Source organism: Scomber scombrus, chromosome 23 (assembly GCF_963691925.1).
Source record: "Scomber scombrus chromosome 23, fScoSco1.1, whole genome shotgun sequence".
Lineage (NCBI taxonomy): Eukaryota > Metazoa > Chordata > Actinopteri > Scombriformes > Scombridae > Scomber > Scomber scombrus.
Genome location: NC_084992.1, coordinates 16,902,396 through 16,924,720, shown reverse-complemented (window position 1 = coordinate 16,924,720; position 22,325 = coordinate 16,902,396). Strand labels below are relative to the sequence as shown.

At 41.2% G+C, this 22,325-nt stretch overlaps 1 protein-coding gene across 1 annotated transcript; it reads left to right on the top strand.

Annotated features, from left to right (window-relative positions):
* Window positions 1-4,721: 4,721 nt before the first annotated feature.
* On the top strand, window positions 4,722-21,694 carry hspa12b (heat shock protein 12B). Its single transcript, XM_062444679.1, has 14 exons — window positions 4,722-5,072; window positions 7,569-7,632; window positions 8,154-8,236; window positions 8,812-8,936; window positions 9,022-9,208; window positions 10,097-10,201; window positions 10,299-10,415; window positions 13,350-13,527; window positions 17,928-18,014; window positions 19,104-19,208; window positions 19,289-19,547; window positions 19,701-19,804; window positions 20,853-21,043; window positions 21,127-21,694. Exons 2-14 carry the CDS (start codon window positions 7,587-7,589, stop codon window positions 21,601-21,603), a joined length of 2,064 nt encoding a protein of 687 aa, XP_062300663.1. The 5' UTR covers window positions 4,722-5,072; window positions 7,569-7,586; the 3' UTR covers window positions 21,604-21,694.
* Window positions 21,695-22,325: the final 631 nt, after the last annotated feature.

The following is a 22,325-nucleotide window of genomic DNA, read 5'->3' as shown; positions in this document are numbered from 1 at the left end:
ACATATTATTTATGTGTTGTAAATGTATGTTAATGTATGTATGTAAATTGTATGATCTTGATCTAAGTGGTGTACCTGCATCTGGAGATGTAAATATTGCTACTCAGCTGTAGTGTGACCAACCTTTTTAATCAATAAAATCTATCCAAACCATGCTTTTATATTGCTTTGGGAGTCGTATTATGTGTATAGTCCATCATAGAGGTTGTAAGTTTAGGAGAGTCTTTGAACAAAACACTATTGTATTCTTTCCTTTCAGATTTTTTTTTCATCACATACTTTTTATACACACAAAGAGGTCAAATTACCCAGTAATTTACAAGAAAAAAAGCAAAGATTAGAAGAAAATCTGAAAATATGTTTGTCAGTGTGGTAACTGTTAGTGCATCCCGAAATATTTATGCATCACCTGAGACACTGCGTAACTGTAAAAACAGTTAGAGAAACATGAGCCGTGAAACACAACGCAGCTCCATGTCACCTTAAACCATCACTGTAACATATTTCCAGCTTGCTCCATTATGTCTGTTTTCAGCTGGATGCAAGATGCATGGCTGTGCGTATGTGTTAAAGAAGGAGATGGGGACATTAAATCAGCGTGCAAGAGCGCCAGATGTTTCTAAGACTTTAGATTGTGAGTGTGCGAGTGTGTATCTGCAGCTGACGTATCCACCCTGACCTGTGATACGTCTCCTTGTGAAGCTCATAAAGGGTCGTAGGAATGGTTTGCGTTCGCGTGATTACATGCATGAAAACACAAGCTGTATGCAAATTAATGCCAGAACTAGTTGAATATGTTTTGAGACTAACTGGAGTAATAATAAAATATTTTGATTTAAGACACCCCATTTTGCAGAAATTCAACAGCCCATACCCACTCACTGTATTGTGCTCCTGCACACAACTATTCTCAAACTACCTATCCAGTTACAGACAAAAAGGAGGTACACTTTACTCTTTTCCCCTTTCTTTTCTTCTCCCCACTGCTATTACATCATGCCCCCCTCCCTCTCTTCTCTCCCATTCAGTCCCCCTCTACAATAAGTTTCTCCCTCTGTCTCTTCTATTGAATCATAAATCATAATTTCCCTTCCTGTTCCTCTTTCTCTCTCTTTCTCTCTCTCTCTTTTTATTACACAATGGCTCAGACTTTATGTCAGAGGGCAGTCATGTGTGTGTATGTGTGTGTATCTTCTACCCAGTCTTTCCTGTGGCCCTGCGTCCCCACCCTAGGCTTCACCGGTGAGTTTGTCCAGCGCTACTCACACAGACACATTCAAATAAATATGTGCACTGGGAAACACACCCTTTCATGCACATGCACAGGAAGCGGCGCGTTAGCACACACATACACACTCAAGGGTACAATATTGCCTTCATTATTTTCTGCACAAACTCAATATTCCTGCACGCACAAGCGCTTATAGGCTGAGGTCCTGTTAGCACTCACAAGAGGTGCTGTTAACACTCAGCTTGTAATAAGCAACAGGTCTACAGTGTGTTCAATATTAACGAGGAATTTGGTGAACATGGAAATATATTCCCGCAACACATTTGTTCCAGCAAGAAACCTTTAAGAAAGGAGTCATACAGTACACGCAGATATTTCTACTTCACTCCAACTCTCTAATGGTTCCCCTGTGTGTTCTATACCTCACATGTACAGACCCTGGGCCCCTCATTTGTTTAATGTGTTTGTACGAAAAATGGTGCAAAAAATTTCACTGTACTTGTACGAGGACATGTTTTTTTAGGGTTGTTGTTGTATGCACAGTACAATACAAGTACATTTGCATAATGATGGCTGTTGTGCACCTGTGATTTTAAGTGAATGTGATTTCACTGGTCAGCCACAACATTCAAAAGAACACTTCCTCGCTTATTCTGGAAGTGAGTCAGAGCACCGCTAGGACATCCGTGTTGACTTTATACTGTAAATAATATATCGGGTAATAATAATGATGACAGGTGTAGTTAACAATCCCATCAGCACTGACTAATAATCAGGAGCAAAGCAATTTGTTGGCTTTTCACACTTTTATGCCACTTTTCTAAGGCTGAATCCAATCTGTGCACAATGATGGGTAGAAGTATTCAAAGAAAAGAAGTACAAAGTTTTAAAAAAAAGGTTAAAAATACACTCTTAAACTACACAAAGAAAACATTAAAACAACAAAAACAAATCATCCAAAAAACAAAGTCCTCACACATATGTATTGCATTTTTCTGTTGGAAGTAATGGCTCATCATTTTGGGAGATTTGCTTATTGGATTTTTTGCCTACAGTTTGATCAACACCAGTCAGTTAGCTTAGCACAAAGACTGGAAGCTGGAAGGTACTGTCCAAAAGTTCTGTGCCAGGCTAGCTCTTTCCAGTCTTTGTGCTAAGCTAAGCTAACTACCCTGTAGCTGTAACCTTATATTTACAACATAGATGCAAGAGTCATATCAATCTCTTCATTTTACTCTGGGCAAGAACGTGTATAAGCATGTTTCCCAAAATGTCACACTATTTCTTTAAACATATGCTAACATTGATGTATGTTATGGTGGGAAGCTATCACCACAATAGTGACGAAATTCCTAAAATTGTCACCGCATGGCTGTTTTACATCAGCAGTGTGGCATTCGATGCTATCTAGAGAGGAAGTAACAGGTTCTCAATCAGGCCGTGCTTGAGATCCATGGCTATTTAGAGGACCTGGAGGAAGAACATTTTCTTGGAGTTGCATGTGTGTGTGTGTGTGTGTGTGTGTGTGTGTGTGTGTGTGTGTGTGTGTGTGTGTGTGTGTGTGTGTGTGTGTTATGGGCGTGTTTCCGTTGCTCTAGGACTTCCAGGGTCCCAGAGATAATGTGGAATTCATGAGAGGAATGGCGCACAGGGGTTCCTTCCTGTCACCTGACTCCATCACTTCCTGCACTGGGCTTCCTGTGTCTGGACCTCCAAGGAAAGACCTGGACCAAGATACCCATTCTGATTCTGCTTTCTAATTTTATGTCTCAGAAATGATGGAGCTGGATGGTGGCCCTCTTAATGAGTATAATCAGCTATAATTCAGGTTAGGTTGGAGCTGATTGCTAAACGAAGGTGTGAGGAAGCGGAAATTTTGAAAAGCTAACGTTTGATAGGGAAGCTGGTGAAATTATGTTACCACCTAAATGCTAATGTTGAGAAATGAACTGGAACAAATGGGACAGGATCAAATAAAATGCATTGAACAAAGAGAGATGCAAGAGAAAGGAGAGGAGAATGGTCTATAAAAGAGGGCAACGACAGATGTAGAACAATAAAAGAGGCAATAAAGAAAAGAAGAGGGAGAAACGGCAGAGAAAGAGAGAGGTGATGGCAGGATCCATATGGGGCCTCTTGGTTTTTGGGCAGCAAGGGGAGACATGCCAGGTAATGGCTTCCAGACACATACACACAAACACACACTCTCTCTCTCTCTCGCTCTCTAATTCAATTTTGAAATCTGAAAGGACAAGAAGTGTGTGTGTGTGTGTGTGTGTGTGTGTGTGTGTGTGTGTGTGTGTGTGTGTGTGTGTGTGTGTGTGTGTGTGTGTGTGTGTGTGTGTGTGTGTGTGTATTCCTCATGTTGTGGGGACTCGCCTGTGTTATGAGGACAAAAAGCAAGTCCCCTTCACTTAAATCATTAGTTTTTTGAGTAAAGACTCGGTTTAAAGTGAAGGCAGGGTTATTTTAAGGTTATTTTAGGGTTATGTTAAGGTTAGATAAGGGTTAAGGATAAGTCTCCAGGAAATGAATTTCAGTCAATGTAATGTCCCCTGAAGTGATGGAAACACAACTGTGTGTGTGTGTAACATAGGCCTTTCTTTCACTCAAGAGGTCTAACTTCCTCTGCCCATTGGGAGTGGGGCCGACTAGTCTCAGCATATGTGTGTGTGTGTGTGTGTGTGTGTGTGTGTGTGTGTGTGTGTGTGTGTGTGTGTGTGTGTGTGTGTGTGTGTGTGTGTGTGTGTGTGTGTGTGTGTGTGTGTGTGTGTGTGTGTGTGTGTGTAACAAGCACTGGGGGTTAATGTATGCTTTCAATCACAGCTCTAGTGGGGAGAAATCAGATCCCTGCAGCGTAGATGTGGAACCCCACAAACACAATTCTACACACAGCATAAGAAAAACACTTACAGATTTGGGGTTCGGGTAAGAATGCAGCAAATCCATTTATCTACAGTTCAAACATTAAACTGATTCTCGTTAAACTGGAACTAAACATTCGGACTGAGTCACCACTTTTCCTCCCCTCCTTCTGTTATCATGTTAGATAGTTGACATTAAAGAAAACAGGGGAAAATGGTATGGAGACAAAGAAAAAGAAAGAAAATGTTTTTTTTTTAAAGAGCAACAGCAAGTGAAGAGAAAATAGAAAGAAATGAACATGGGAAAAGATGAAAAGAGAAGTGGGGAGGAAGACAGGAAAAGTAAATTAAACAGAGGAAGGATAGATATGGAGGAGTGGGAGGGGAGAAAGGGCATGATGACTTAACTGAGATACATCGCCTGCTCAGGAATACTCCACCCTCACTCTCCAACTCACACTTACGGCATTTTCCCAATGAGGTAAATCCCCCAACATCCCCCTCCATGCGCTGTCACAGCCCTCCCACTTCTGTTACTCATGTGTGTGTGTGCATGTATGTGTGTGTGCATGTGTGTGTATGTCACCACTTTTCTCTGAATTTTCTGAGTGCAGAGCAGAGAGACGGCGAGCTTGGCTGCAGAGAGAGACACAACTGCAAATTGAAACTCAGAAGTTGGGATTTTTACAGAAGAAGAAGATAATAGGTTGCGGCTCATTTCTCCATCCATCACATCTTGCTGATTAGGGGATTTAAAATTTTTGGAAATCTGCCTGCAAGTCAGCTGGGAAGAACAGCATCCCCTTGTATCTGTTCACAGTTTGCCCCCTTCTCTTTCTTCTCCTCTACATCTTTCTCCCTGGAGGCGGATTCCTAACATCATACTGCCATTTTCCAAAGTTTGGGAACATTTTTGAGCTCCAGCCAGGAGAAGCAAAAAGGGACAAGGGCATAGTGTTGCAGCAGCACTCAAAGGGGTGAGTTAAAATTTTGATGAAATGATGAATGCACTAAAGGCAGTAAGTCCATTTTGGACAAGTGAGTGCTATATGAATAAAATGTAATATATTACTGTCTGCAGCCTTTTGATTTTCCCCTTTGTGTTGGTTTTTAAGTTGCATTAAAGGTTCTTCAGCATTGATAAGTTTTTCTTGACTTACTGAATCTGCAAGTAAAGTTTCCAGACTTTCCCTACAAATGTCAAAGTGAGAGTGCTCTATTGTTAATTGTGCGTAAAAGTGGAGTGTGTTGCACAATCGCCCTGTAATGCAGCGTCTCAGGGGAGCTAGAGTTGCTTGTTCTGCTGTTCCCCTGCTAGACCTCAGTCATATGTGTGAGAAAGAGAGACAGGAGTAAAAAAAAAAAAAAAAAAAAAAGGAAGGCAACTGAGGGAGGCTAGCAGAAGGAGAGAAGTGTATGTGTGCAGAGGATAGATGTGGAGTTTCATCTTTCTCTGGTTTTATCATCAAACGGCAAGGACAGGAGAGAGCCAATGACACACACATGCACGAGACACATTATATTCAAATGTTTCAGGCATATGTTTGATTAAATGCACTCAGATGTTGCATGCATGTAGCGTACGTGAGGAAAGGATGACAAACTAATATATCATGTCTTTCTTTCTCATGCACGCACACACACACACACACACACACACACACACACACACACATATACACACATAAATAGATCTAAACAAACACATCTTTGTTTCATTGAACTCATCTGTTCAGTTTGCTCTTGGCTCAGATCACAGACTGATCCAATCATTCCCAGTGCTGCAATTTAATACGATACGCACACACACACACACAAGCCAAACAGGACACATAATACACACAAAGACATAGTAGATCCATGTACAGGAGCACATAGCAGCACAGAGACGACTCACTAATAAGGATAGCATAAATAAACAAATTCAATTCAATCAAGTGTATGTAATCTACCAGGTCCTTTTCTTTTCTTGTTGGCTGTCTTATTTGTTTAGCCCTGACAAAACGTGTGTCTCCATATGGTGTTTGGCAAAAATACAGATATATAAACTAACACCTGAAGCTACACAGTGCAGCCTGTCTTCAGCCTCTGATCAGCTGTAGTAGCCGGGGCTTGAAGTTCAAGTGCACTGTGAGAGTTGCTGTGAAAGATGATCAGGGTGTGTCTCAGTCACTTCCCCTCTCAGGCCACTGAATGTCCAAAATCACTGCCTAGGCTATTCCCTGGCTAGTATGCTATTTTTATTTTCCCAGCTTTGTAATTGAGTGTCCAGATTCTCTGATTAAAATGTTTGCAATACATCTGTCAGTGATGGAATACATGACAATGACTCATTTGTGCCTGAGGTTTTAAATTCTGACTTATGGAGTACATTATTGAGCTGTATAAGATGATTGGCACTGGCATTCATCTGCAAGGTCTTTCAAATGAATCACTTGAAGCTGCAATTGATCTCTTTATTATGCTTGTGACAAATCCACAGATACTGATTGCTCAACTCAGTTCCCCTCAGTTCTATGGAGGGTTTTAGTGTCTTTTAGCTCATTGTTTTGGTCTTACATAGCACATAGTTTCCAGCATCAGAAAGAAGCTTTTTTCAACAAGAAAAAGCACAGTTAATCCCGCTGCAGCACTGTGTCCCAGTGCCAGACAGCAATCAGAAAAGTTAGATTCTAGCTACAGTAATAGTTAGTTGACACAGTGCAGCATTTAGCAGCTCAGGCCAGATATTTCTCTGTGGCGCAGCTGTAAACCAAAACAGAGCTAATAGCAGAATATTACATTCATCAGGTTGCCAGAAACTCAACTCTAAATGAAAGCTAACATTGTTCTGTGATTGCTGGACAAGTAAATTGTTGTGTAGTGGAAACTTCATTGACCAAAATGGGTATTGTATGAACTTAACATTTTACTCGCCAATATACAGTTTTACAGAAAGGGAAGTGCACAATGGACCTTGCACCGGACATCTTGAACACACATTTCGTCATTCAAGCTAACGGCAAAGCATAGGGCAGGTTATTTTCTACAAACTTGCAAACACTTTCCCCATAACTTACATTTATTATACATATTGTAACAGTATATACTGTAAATAGTACTTTTTTGTATTTCTTTCTGCCTTATTTAATCACAAAATAAGTAGGCAGCTGTTTGGTAGCACATTAGCCAAAACAACTTTAGCTAGTTTCGATTGTTCTGGCTAATGAGCTGCATCCAAGTGGGTAAAAAAAGACCCAATTAAAGTTTGAAAAATATCAAAATTATTTTATTTAGATGACTCATTCTACATAATAATTCACCATAAGTACCTAAATCATTGTATTGATATGTCAAATTATCTCTATATTATATCTATATATCTATTTATATTACAGCAATTCATCCCAACATTAGACTGATAGTCCATAAACCATAAAGCAGCATTTTCTTTACTAATTAATGTGTATCATGTTGGTGTTCATTTTCTCCAGACGCTGGCTCCTGTAAAGATGGCTGACGTGGTGCAGCCAGAAGCCAATAGCCTGCAGATACCGGGTGAGACACATTTACTATGGTAACCTGGTCAATATGACTCACTTCTCTCCCTTTATCTTTAGGAGCGTGGACACACTGACCTTTCCATGTCCCTCTCCCACTTGGGAATGTTACTCACTTCAAATTCCGATGACATTCCAATCATTCCTGTTCATTATAAAACATTTAATCTCACATTTATAAAGCTCCAACTGTGGTTACACCCTAACATGCTAATCTCCAAAATGAAAAATAAGTTGTTCCTGTGCATTTTTGTATGTACAGTATGTTACTATCAGTTGTTGATGACAGTCAAAACTGCCTCTTTCCTCCTGATAAGAGTTTCCCATGCCTGCATATCACTTCAAACAGACTTTTTGGCTTATCTTTTCATTTTCCAGCAAGTACAGTACGTGTGGCACTTTTCCAAAAGACACATATATAATGACATTTCATAATGAGATTTTAATTGTTTGGCACCACTGAGTGTTGCACTCCAGTTTAATTTCTCCTTTCTTACCTTCTTTTTCTTTCATTCATAGGTGATAATTTATCAGTCCCGTCTTCACCTGCCACATCTAGAAATGACTGCAGCATCACACCTCTCACGCCCTCACCTTCGCCGGTAACGAATGCACATGCACGCGCTCACACACGCACACACACACACACGCACACACAGAAATTCTTACACACCCTTTCCTCTTTCTATGTATTTTTCTTTATATAGAGCTCCTAAACAGGCCCTGTAAACCCACATCCACTTCACAGTGTTATTAGTGGTTTTTATAACGCTTACAGTCGCAGCTTAAAGTGAAGAATGGACTTAAAACAAGTACCCAATAATAACTGTAGTCTGTGGCAGAAAAATACATACACACTGGAACTTTTAAAATTTAACCCTCACAAGTAATAAAGGAAATGTGGTAGAAAACATGTTATTTCAGCAGAGATTGGAGGACAGATGAGAGAGCACTTTTTTATTATAATAAAAGATGATAAAAGTACACATCTAAACATTTATGAAATTTTAAAAATGTTGTCAGTATCCGCTCTGACACACTCTCTCTCTCTCTCTCTCTCTCTCTCTCTCTCTCTCTCTCTCTCTCTCTCTCTCTCTCTCTCTCTCTCTCTCTCTCTCTCTCTCTCTCTCTCTCTCTCTCTCTCCTCTCTCTCTCTCTCTATCTCTCTCTCTCTCAGAGGGTGGAGGTCAGACCCAGGATGGCCTGTCCGTTCTCAGTTGTCGTGGCGATAGACTTTGGGACGACTTCCAGCGGCTACGCTTTCAGCTTCACACAGGACGCAGAAGCCATACACATGATGAAGTAAGAGTGTGTGTTCTCTTCAGTTAGTTTCCTTTGTACTCTATTATTTTCTATCCTTGACAGCTTTTTCTTTCCATCCACACAGGCGCTGGGAGGGTGGTGACCCCGGCGTGGCCAATCAGAAGAGCCCGACGTGTCTGCTGCTGACCCCTGAGTTGCGGTTCCACAGTTTTGGGTTTGCGGCCCGTGATTTTTACCACGACCTGGACCCAGAGGAGGCCCGGCACTGGCTCTACTTTGACAAGTTCAAGATGAAGATCCATAGCACGAGTGTAAGAGAGAGAGAGGGATGAGGAAATTTGATGAAACAAAGAAAGACAACTTTATACAGTACATCCACATTGAAAGGGGCACTCCAATTTTACACATAGATTAATTCACCAGTCATATTAAGGTGAACAGCCTGTGAAAACAGTGTAAAAGGCCATCTGTGGCTCTGGAGAAGCTTTATCAAGTCAGAGAAGATAACCCTGTTGATGATGTCATTAGGATTTTCTCAGCTTGGTTGTGAGACTGGGTTAAAAAAAGGTGTGGATTCGATTTTAGCATTAAAAAAACATAGGAATGCTATGGAGTTGTATTATGGGATTGTATCATGGGTTGTATTAAAGGATCCAGTGTTTTGGGAATTTAAACCACACCAGGGCCTTCACTTCTTCAACTTTGACCGGCTTTTTTAATCTTCATCAAGCAAGTGTCTAATTGAAGTGTTTAAAAGACAATAACAGTACATTTCAATAATATTTTAATCAAATTCACATAATTATGTTCATTCTGACTTTGTGTCATGATATCTTTGCAATCAGTGTCAACTTTTCATAGATTTCAGAAATGCAACTCCATGAAAAACAACATATATTGGGGGCAAGCAGCGCAAGACCACCCTGAAAATTGCTCTGGAAATACATCCCTATGCAGTTAGCTACAATAGCTAATACAAGGGGTTAATTTCCATGTTTATTTTGGTCTGACTTGAAGAATTTGTATGAAGTTGTTGTTTTAGGAGAACCTCTCTGCTTGCACAGGTATATGTTGCTTTATTGAATCATGTATCCCAGATCTCCACAGCAGAGGTGGCAAGTGCATCCATTAGTTACACAAATTGACACAAAAATAATATTATTTTCCTTTTAGCAGCATTGTGTCTATGTTTGCTGCAGGACCTCACCATGGAGACAGAGCTGGAGGCTGTCAATGGTCGGAGGGTCAGAGCCATTGAGGTGTTCGCTCACGCCCTGCGCTTCTTCAGGGAACATGCTCTAAAGGTACACTTTCAAACTCCCCTCCATGTGTTGACACGGGTGAAACCTCATGTCTTCAATGAGTCTTACCAACGAAAATGTTTGATGGATCACGTTTTAGGAGGTGAATGACCAGTCGTCATCTGTGCTAGAAGGAGAGGAGATCAGATGGGTGATCACTGTCCCTGCTGTGTGGAGGCAACCTGCCAAACAGTTCATGAGAGAGGCGGCATACCTGGTAGGTGCACACATGCATTGCATACACAGAGGCACAGATTGTTGACATGAGAGTCTACAAAATCAACACATTTCTTGTATTTTCATAGTACGTTTATTCTTTTTAAATCAGTCAGAGCTATTCTGTAACTGAATATAGCTGCTTGTCTACAAAAGTTTATCTCAGATTCCTTGGCATAAGTTTTCTAGACACACACACACACAGACACACACACACACACACACACACACACACACACACACACGCACACACACACACACACACACACACACACACACACACACACACACACACACACACACACACACACACGGAGGATGACTGTATGATAGTGTGCAAGCATGAGACCTGTATGAGAGAAAAAGAAGGAATAACAGGGGCATGGAAAGAAAGACAGTGTGTAAACCATGAGATAAAGTACTACACACACACACACACACACACACACACACACACACACACGCACATCATAACACTGCACTTCTGCCTGTCCTTGGTGTACTGTATGTGTTACAGTGACTTGTAGGAAGTGTGCACAGGAACACGGGGAGTCCAATCACGATACACATCAATGAGAATGGACTGACCTCTGCGTGTGTGTTTGTGTGTGTTTTTAAATGGGTCGTACATACGTAATGTACAACCTTTTTTACATCCTTTAGTTCATTATCATGTTTTCCACATTCTCTTTCTCTCTCACTGTTCAATTGTGTCTTTTTCATGCACATACACACACACCTTAATTTGCTAACCATAATCTGCCATCTGCCATTCACTCACCCGGTTACATACATAAACAGTCTAATGCATACACACTATAAGGTGCACACTCACGTACGTATGTATATTTATATATATGGACACACACCCTGCGCTGGCTTGTTATATGAAGCTGTCGGGGTGTGTTTGCTTCCTACTGGTGATGATGTCATCACGAGGGAACAATGAGGGAGACCGGCATACAAACACAGGAAGCCGAGACCAGACCCCCGCCCTGCGCACTCACACACACGTTGTTCCAGCCTTTCAACTTTGCTCCCGATTTATCATGACCAATACTTATAGTATATAACTCCTCTTCTTTCTAACATTACTGATATCTTTTTCTCCTCTATCCCATCTCCACCTTTCACCCTGTGTTTATGTTCCCTCATATGTGTTTATGTTGTACAGCTGTCTCTCAGCATTTTCTACCCAGTGAGTCCTCCTCTATCCAGTTCCTTTCCTCCTCCTCTTTTCGATGACCTCCACAACTTGGCCTTGGCCCTCCATCCTAATCCCATCATATGTATACTGTAGGTTTGTTTTGTTCGCTGACATCTTCAAAAAAAAATCCTGTTAGTTCAATCTGAACTAAAAATATATGAATTACCCCTCTTCTTTTTTATGCAAGTCCTTGGAAAAACATAGAAGCAACATTTGCATTCATAATTTCATACCTTACATTTTTTTATTTAAATTTTACTACTGTAGGTGCAGGAGAAAAAAAATCTCGACATCTAAATGAATACATACTTGTCAGTGTGCTTATATAAATGCTGTATTTTGTCTCTGTTTTCATTTTGCAGTGCTAATTGCTGTGGTGTTCCTGCAATAACCTACAAATATGCAAATAACAACTGCATTACAGTTTTTCCTCAACACATTGCTGGAATAGATGTTCCATTTCCCAAAACTCTAAACACCACTGCATAACTACACACCCATCTTCAAAATAATATCTATGTCAAAAACCAAACTCTCCACTCAAAACCATGTAATATTAAATCTAAAAACTAAATTTGCCTTCAGGCATCACACAAAAACCACCAAATACCCAAACCAACACAGCCATTACACACTGGTGAGATCACACTACTGTAAAAACCTGATACTGCAATGAATAATGGTGTTCATAGTTTTCCCCCCAAAACAACCTCTTCATGTGACGCACTCAATATACTGTAATAAAATGAACTGAAATTGAGTGAAAAAGGGAAATGCATTGTAAAAATATGCAACTTATAACGTATCTAGAATACAGTAGAATCATTTCCATGTATTAACAATTAAAAACCATTAAAAACAACAGTTTGTACTAAAAAAAAAATCACATTTATTCATGCTTCAGATCTTTATGGATCCATTGTTCCAAAACAAGCGAATTGTCTATTCTGCTGCTCTGATTTATGTATGAACAATTTTGACTCAGTGTTTCCACCTAGTGAACTTTGTGTTAATTGGGTTCCAGCTGAGATGACTTGAGTTGATGTTATTGAATGCCAGCACTTTGTAAATGAGAACATGAGTGAAAACAGGGGAATCGTTTTGGGAAATGAGTCTGTCTTTTGGCAGATGACATCATAGTTTGAGGTGTGTAGTTAATAGACCCTGTTATAGTGTGTGTGCTATTGAGGAAAAACTGAAAAAAATGGCACTAGGCATAGATGTATACAGAGCAATGCAGAATCCATGTATATACCTCTGTACACATATGCCATTTCATGCTGTATTAGATGTGGTTTGCAGCGGCAGTCATGTTGTGAGAATGTGATGTTAAATTTAGTCGCCAAGGTCCTATATTCACCGTATTTTCATCTAGAAGCACGTTTTGGATAAACAACTAAAGATTCCACCTTCCAGTGTAGCGAGGCCTTGAAGATTTGACTTGTTTTGACTTGAATTGAAGGCAAAAACATTCTTGTGACCTCAAATCAAAACTGGAGACTGTACAGGGATTTGAGCCTAGAGGACCGTTTAAATTGTGGTATTGAATTTGATTACAAAGACATGCGAATTTACCAAAATACTTCCCCTAAAAAGCTCTGTCTCTTTATTGTAAAACAACAAACATGCTAAATAAATGTTTGAGAATTACTTTTTTCAAATCACTAATGCTAACAGGATAATACAATTCTGCTTGTACATTTGTCTCTGTCTCTCTTCTTTCACCAGGCTGGTCTGGTCACCCCTGATTGTCCTGAGCAGCTCCTCATCGCTCTCGAACCTGAGGCTGCTTCCATTTACTGCCGTAAGCTCCGCCTCCACCAGGTGATTGATCTGAGTCTGCAGCCAATCACAAACGGCCTGGATCTGGATGGGTCCCGTCCCTTCGACTCCAGCTTTAGACAAGGTATTGGAGAAAGGGGAAGAGAGTGGGGGTGTAAGTGTGTGTCTTGTAGGCTTTGTCATTAGCATAGGCATGAAACCACACTGTGTTCCTGGAAATGTTGTTGTTAGGTTTCATTTGGGAATTGTGGTTTTTGCAAAGGATGAATCTGTGTTTGTGTGAGAGAAAGAAAGAGTGCTTTGGTTGAAGATCTGACTTCAGATACTGCTTGTGGTTTTGCCTCGGATGACTTTACAGTTTGTGTGTTAGTGTGTGTGTGTGTGTGTGTGTGTGTGTGTGTGTGTGTGTGTGTGTGTGTGTGTGTGTGTGTGTGTGTGTGTGTGTGTGTGTGTGTGTGTGTGTGTGTGTGTGTGTTGGGGTTGAACACAGTCACATATGACTTTGGACAGGCAGGCCATATGTGGCGTGTAAAGCCCACAAAGCAGCAGGAGAGATGGAAACATGAACAAAGAAAGAGGAGGAAAGCTGTGTTGAAACAGGCTGCAGGAAATGGGCAAAATCTGCCAAAGCAACCATTAGTCATTAATTGTGCAACTATTTAGCAAATGAGGTCTTTGATTGATTTTACACTGTGTAAGAAAAACTTTGACCCTGTGAGGTAAGATGAAACTTTATTGCTCCTGCAAGCACAAAAACTGAGAATCAACACATAAAAGATTACAATATATTAAATATATCTGAAAATTATAATCTGTGTTCAAATGCTAACTGTGCTCTTTTTATATGCTTTTCAACTCACTGTGAAGTAGCAGAGCAGAGGGACTTATTTCAGGCATCCAAGGTTACATTTTTTGCATAGACTTTAGGTGACTCTGTGTTGGAGCTTTTACAAGGCTTGGATGGATATGAAACTCTCCTGGTTGAATCATCAGTGAAAAAGATGAGCAACTGCACAAAAAATGTGTGGTTCCTTGATAAAAGATCAAATGTACAAAATGTTAGTTTAACTTCCATTTCCAGGGATGCTACGTTCTGCAGCTTCAAAATTCACAAAGCATTTTGGATTGGCTACAGCTCTGATTAGCACCTCTATTTGGCTCTTTTAACAGAAACAGCAACTGAGACACATGGGTATTGTGGTATTCAAAGCCAACCACCGTACTAAAGCAATTGAAAAACATGTATTAATTGTCTTTTTTCCTACTTGGGATCAGTGGAACAATCTGTAAACACAACAAATATATTAGATATCACCTTATTAAGTTGATTTCATGAACGTGTTAGGTACATAGGTACACATCCAGCGGACACAGTGCAACATTATCATTCTCTTGGAGTTAATTTCTGGCCAATATTCACCCTCCTCTCAGCTCTGGTTTGTCTTCCACTAACCTTGTAGGAAAAATATTAACTGCTAAATGCTCCACTGTGTTTAAAAGTTAGTCAATAACTTAGTCTGCCTGCTCTTTGGTACTGGGCATTTACAATACAGTTAGTTTGAGCTTTTTGAGTTAGACCTTTTTTGCCAAAAACTGCTGCTTAAAGTAATAAGAGCAGCTGGAGTGAACCAAAACACTAAAGTTTCAGGCTGTAAAACCAAAACAATGAGCTAAAAGATGCTAAAAGGCGAGCTGAAGCTGAGGGAAACTGCAAAGTCGGGTGATAATTTTCTGTGGGTTCGTCTCTATGAGCAACACCTTTCGCTTTACTATAGTTATTTGATCCATTGTTAATATAAAAATATTGATTAGTGCAGCATTAAACCTTTCAAATACTTATGGAAAACAGCATCCCCTCCCACTGTGCAGCTCTTTAGTACATGCTTCAAAAAAGCTTATATGGCAGAAGTAAGTGTATGGTTTTTTAAATAACCTGTCAGACATTGTGATAAGTCTACATTACAGCTGTATAAAATGTTTTGTGTTTGCAGAATCCAATGAACTGTAGTTAAGAAACAAAGAGTGATTTTAGGCTGGGTAAAAGGAGACTTGATGCATAATTCAGCAAGCGAACAGGCCGTCCAAAAACCCCCGCACACCCCCATTTATACATATGCAGTCAGTGACACACACAAAGAGCATTCACACACTCGACTCGCACACAAAGACACACACTAAACACACGATATTGTAATTGGAACAAGGTGCAGTGAGACTATGATCTCACCCCCCCCTGGTCTGTCATTCTCCCTCTCCTTCACTCACTTTCATTTTTCTGTCTTTTCCCTCATTCTCTCTAATATTTGCTCTGTTCTTCTTTCTCTCCCTCACTTTTTTTTTAACCAGGTCGTACCCTCTGCAAAGAAATCCACCACACACAAAGATTTATTTGCACAAACACACACTTGGCATCACAGTCGTGGGTTTTACTATCTTTAGCTTTTCTTCCAGCTCATTTCGTCTCCAAAGATAGCACTGGGGAGTCATTAACAGACACACACACACACACACACACACACACACACACACACACACGTACACACACACACACACACACACACACACACACACACACACACACACACACATGCACACATGCACACACTCATACATTTTCTTTTCTGCTTTTTCATGTAAATGGTTTCCAGACTTGCGTTCCATTCATCACCCCCATACACACACACACACACACACACACACAGACACACACACACATGAAATCAAGGCCAGTATGATTGTGGTGTTTTTTGTTCAGCATCATTTACCACCTACACACACACACACACACACACACACACACACACACACACACACACACACACACACACACACTTGGGCGCACATACATGACCCCCTGCGTCATCTAGCAGGTAAAATAACTGTACATGTACTTGCTTTCAAGACAATGCAGGTCATTGTTACTCAAAAACTCTATAATCTTTACAGAAAATCTGTTCTCAGAAACATAATATCTATTTTTTTGCTTTTCTTACTCTAATTTTTGTGGCGTGTAGTATCCATGTGGTTTGAGGGAACCTTGTAAAAACCACTTTTACCTAAATTACACAAACACTTCAGTCCAGACTGTCAAACCTTTGACTTAAGACGCACACTTAAACTCCCATACACACTCTTACATCAGGCCAAAGAAGATGTTTTATCAAAAGACAGAGATAATTTTTAAAAAAATTCATTCGGACTTCCTCCTCCTGCTTCCTTGATCTGTGATTATTTATTATATTAAAGCCATTATGTCTCATTTCACAAGGCCACTGGCCTGTAATGAGTCATATACACCTATCTGATCTGTCAAACAAGCTGTCCGCTATTTCATATTCCTGACAGCTGTGTTTAAGTGTGTTGTGTTTTTCTTGGCCTCCAACTAAAGCCTTAACCTGCCATTCAGGCGGGTTACATGTCGAGAAGGAATAGATGTGTGAGAGCGTTCTGCGTTTCCAACAAATTGCTCCTGTCATGCAAAAACATTAGGACTCTCAGTTTGGTATGTTTGTCCTGTTTTACTTGGATGGAAAGACATATTATATTTTAGGTAAATGTCATGACTTCAAGGGTTATGAAACCAGTTAAAACGTAAGTACTTGTACTAATAAATTAGTCGCTGATCTTCATTTGTTTTAAAATGTTTCTGGTTTTGCTTGAATGAAGTTTGCATTGAGAATCAGTTCAACATGAGCTTATGTGTCAGTACGCAGTACGTTTATGTAGAAATCCTCCCCCCAAAATAAGGCTTGACTGCAGTTAAAACAGTACAAGCTGGTGAAAGGTGGTGGTGACACTAGGGGGCCACCGCTGGAGAGAGTCCATAGGAATTCTTGCTGAATAATTTTATTTAAAACCAGGAGGCCCACAGTTCCATTTGAGGGGTTCAGAGCCTCCTACTTGTGATCTGTGGCTCAGGTATCCTTACTCTGCCCCTGAAGCAGGCAAAATAGATCCACCATTTTACTTTAAATATTGCAGTAAACCCAATTAACATTAGTTTAAACATATAAGTTACATATAACATATAAGATATACTAAGTTTTTTACATATCCAGGATGACAGAGCATTATTAGCATTCATTTGGAGTCGTGTTTCTGGCCATCTGGTAAATATAACTCCAGTATTCACTCTCCTTTAAGCTTTGTTTTTGGCCCTGACAGACTCCTTAGCAGAATATCTGCCCCTTATCCTCTAAATACTTCACAGAGTTTATCAGCTAGTTGCTAACTTTTCTGCTGTTAAAAGCTGAGCAGGTAACACTCAGTGAACATTTTAGAGCTTTTTCCCAGTGTACTAGTAACTGTAGTAGGGAAAATGTCTTTTTAATGATTTAAACTAGCTATATGACTCTGAATGAATGAAGAAAGTTTGCCAGCAACCTACAATGTCTCATCATTCCTCACTAGTCAGAAATAAAGTCAAATAAAGTCAAGGAAGACACAGAGATAATATGATATGTAAATATAAATGGTCCAGAAACTGAAGTACATCCTGTACCTGTGTGTATATGTGTGTTGCAGCCCGTGAGCAGCTGAGGCGATCTCGACACAGCAGGACTTTCCTGGTGGAGAGTGGAACTGGAGAGCTGTGGTCCGAGCTGCAGACTGGTAAGGCTGTGTGTGTCTGTGTGTGTGTGTGTGTGTGTGTGTGTTTGTGTGTGTGTGTGTGTGTGTGTGTGTGTGTGTGTGTGTGTGTGTGTGTGTGTGTGTGTGTGTGTGTGTGTGTGTGTGTGTGTGTGTGTGTGAGAGACAGAGAGAGACAGACAGACTAGCAGACCCCACATGTCAGAGATATTGATGATTTTGACCTATGAGGCTGACTATGAGAAGCAGACACACATACTGCCTCATTTCTACTGACCCTCACATTATGAGTTTTCCTCTCTGTGAATTATCATCTCTTCCTCCTGTACAACAAGATGAACCAATGGTCAAATCAAATTCATCCACTCCTTAATCTCAGCCTTTTCTTTTTGTTGAGCCATGACAACAATCTGAGGAGCCACGTGCCCCTGCTGACCCTTTCTGCTCCCTTTCCTGTCCACACACACACACACACACACACACACACACACACACACACACACACACACACACACACACACACACAGGAAGGACCCAGCCCAATGGGACTGCGAATAAACTGAAGGAGCAGAAACCTTGTTTTCTCTTTCTTCTCTTGCATTTTCTTCTCTCATCCTTCTCATCCTGTCTCATTTTGTTTGCTGTAATTCTTCCTTTTTGTCTTTGACTCTCATACAACCACCTCCTCTCTCATGTTCAGGGTGTGGTCAGCTATACTCGGGGTTGCTGAGTTGAAAACAGCCCCTTATCACTGAAGATATCATAAACATGCACAAAAACACACGCACAGAGGGAGCGCAGCAACCACAGTTGCCTGGAGGTTGTTTATGTTAGAGGGTCCCCTGGTTGAAGAATTTCAGGACACACACACGCACGCACACACACACACACACACACACACACACACACACACACACATTTGAAACGTGACACTCTGACATTTCGCAAATAAATGAAGACAAGTTATCAATCACAATCTCCTTCTACAAATTAAGGAGAAACATCATGTTCTGGCTAAATATTTCCTGCCCCTGGAATCAAACTGAAACTGATAAGCTATCCCAAATAACTAAAGGTCATAAAACTGTGTTTATGTGTTCTCCTTTCCTGTAGGTGACAAGTATATTGTTGCAGACTGTGGAGGAGGAACAGTTGACCTGACTGTCCATCAGATCGAGCAGCCGCAAGGAACACTCAAAGAACTCTACAAGGCCTCAGGTACAATTTCTTAACAATCCTCTAAAACACAAAAATAACCATATTTTTAAGGTCCTAAAGCTCTGGTTTCTCTCCTCCAGGTGGTCCGTATGGTGCCGTCGGTGTAGACCTGGCCTTCGAAGCCATGCTGTGCCAGATCTTTGGTGAGGACTTTATCCAGAGCTTTAAAGCCAAGCGGCCGGCGGCCTGGGTGGACCTCACCATCGCGTTTGAGGCGAGGAAACGGACAGCGGCGCCGGGCAGGGCCAACGCCCTCAATATCTCCCTGCCCTTTTCTTTCATCGACTACTACAAGAGACACAGGGGACAGAGTGTGGAGGCTGCCCTGAGGAAGAGCAAGTGAGTGTTGGCTGAGGGGATTTTGTATTTTTGTGTGTGATAGAGAAAGTGATGATAGATCGAGTGCGTGAGCAGTTTAATTAAAAACCCGTCCCTCTGTGTGTGTGTGTGTGTGTGTGTGTGTGTGTGTGTGTGTGTGTGTGTGTGTGCCAGTATGAACATCGTGAAGTGGTCGTCTCAGGGGATGCTACGGCTGACACAGGAGGCCATGAATGAGCTCTTCCAGCCCACTATTGTCAATATCGTCAGACACATTGGTAAGAAACACACACACACACACACACACACACACACACACACACACACACACACACACACACACACACACACACACACAAGACACAAGACACAAGACACGTGTACAGACAACAGGGTGGCACACATCCACATGCACACATATGCTCAGACACATTCATTCTGCTCTGTTTTTGTTTATTTCTCCACTGAATACTGGGGGAAACATCTGGCTGTTTAGCTGCTAAATGCTTCACTATGTTGACCAGCAAGTCGCTGACTTTGCTGAGTGGGAAGCTTACAGTGGTTTTATCAGAACTTTTTTAGCAGTAAACAGACGCCTTTCTGAACCAAAGTAGTAAAGTTGCAGGTTGCAAACTAAAACTAAACCTCAGTAGACCTGAGGAGGACTGCAGAGTTGGGTGATAACTCTCTGTGGGTTTGTCACTACATGCGACTCCTTTCACATAACACATAGCCATTTGATCCATTGTTCATATCAAAATTTTGAATGTGCAGTTGCAAAATACACATGGCTGTATTTTGACTCCCCGACACTGCCTGAACCTTTGACCTGATGGGATAACAAGGTGCCAGAACTTGTGTCTGTGTTACTTAGGTCACACATCCTGGTTTGCTTGTACATAGACAGTTTGAATATAAAAGGAGGAAGTAATGTCCAGTGCTAAAAAAAAAAAGCACTTTTTTGCCTTGGCTGAGACCAAACAAAACAAACTCCAGCCATAAAGGCTTTTCTTAGAATCCCTTTCCTAGATGGTGGTGACTTCATTGTTTGTTTGTTTTTTAGCCCTGTCAAGACAGAAAGAAGGCAGAGACATGGAGAGTGTCTGTTTTAAATCAGCCACTTTCCAGTGTTGTGTTGCATGTAGCTTTGCTGGATCACCATAGGGCAAAGAGTGAGTGGTAAAGATGGATTATACACGTTTCAAACTGAAGAAATATCGACTCTGAAGGAAAGGAAGTCGATTGGTATTTGGAACATCTAGAGTCATGGTACACCTGCCTGTCTTACATCTCGATTTTTTAAAATTTTCTTTTTGTATCTGACAGAGGAGCTAATGGCGAAGCCGGAGGTGCATGGTATACGTTTCCTCTTCCTGGTTGGTGGGTTTGCAGAGTCCCCCATGCTGCAGAAAGCAGTTCAGAGAGCGCTGGGGCGGACGTGCCGCATCATCATCCCCCATGACGTCGGTCTGACCATACTGAAGGGTGCTGTGCTCTTTGGGTTGGATCCCACTGTGGTAAGCGTTTTGGAGCACTTGTTAGTCCTGAAGCTGACCTTTGAGAGCTGATTTTACAACATCTCTTTCTTACAATCTCACAGGTTCGAGTGCGTCGGTGCCCCTTGACCTATGGCGTGGGTGTCTTGAACCGATATGTGGAGGGGCGCCACCCCAGAGACAAACTCCTCATCAAGGATGGCCGCGAATGGTGCACCGACATCCTCGACCGCTTTGTCTTTGTTGACCAGTCGGTGGCACTGGGCGAAGTCGTGAGGCGCAGCTACACGCCTGCTCGTCTGGGCCAACGGAAGATCATCATCAACATCTACTGTAGCGCAACAGATGACGTTACGTACATCTCCGATGCCGGAGTCAGGAAGTGCGGGACGATAACTTTAGACCTACCAGAACCGTTACCGCTACCGGGAGCAGTGGGAGGAGCTGCAGGAGGAGGAGTACCAGAGAGGAGGGAGATCAGAGCGACCATGCAGTTTGGAGACACGGAGATTAAAGTCACAGCCGTTGACATCATGTCTAACCGCACTGTACGGGCTTCCATAGACTTCCTGTCTAACTGAGGAGTGGCAGGAAGGGGAGACGAGGATTCGAAAACACAGAATAAACTGATTCCAATGATGATAATTATAGAAAAAGCGGTACTTTGGGAGTGGGCCCCATATTCTTTTTGTTGAAGGAACATGAGCTTTGCATTCAAAGTAGAAACTCACATCTCATAATTCAGATATTTAGACTTTACTTCTAGAAATGTGTCATGAAAGGAACATTTTTTAAAGTGTACTCCTAAATAAAAATTTGACTGTGTCACTATCTCCCCAGCTGACAGTTGGGGTGCCCTCTCTGCACCAAAAAAAAAAAGAAATTTGTCCACCTTCAGGCTTCATGGGAGAGTTTGTCTCGATGCACTGTATAAAGGAACACTCGTGTGAACTCTATAAAGATGGAGGCTGAGTGAAGTGAACAAACACATACCTTCTAATAATTCCAAAAGTATTTGGATTTAAGTAATCTGTGCTATACTACCTAGAGTGAGACTCACTCATGTTCACCGCTGAATATAAAGACTGTCGCCTTTTACCTTATATAATGAATGACACCTGGACATCTCTTATTTCTGATCTGATACCTAATTTAAATCCTATTTCTCCATCTATATATAAGATATTGATAATACCTGGACTGCAGCTTTGTTTCCCTCATGTGGTCATGGTTGTGCTCCACCTAGTGGTAAAAAGAATGAACTACAAAAAAAATCTGGATTCATCAAAACACATTTGAATGT

Excerpts from the sequence above, each read along its gene's own strand:
- hspa12b (XM_062444679.1), top strand. The coding sequence starts at position 7,587 with ATGGCTGACGTGGTGCAGCCAGAAGCCAATAGCCTGCAGATACCGG. Across the intron at positions 9,209-10,096 it reads TGAAGATCCATAGCACGAGT|GACCTCACCATGGAGACAGA; the intron begins GTAAGAGAGAGA and ends TGTTTGCTGCAG. Across the intron at positions 19,209-19,288 it reads AGAACTCTACAAGGCCTCAG|GTGGTCCGTATGGTGCCGTC; the intron begins GTACAATTTCTT and ends TCTCTCCTCCAG.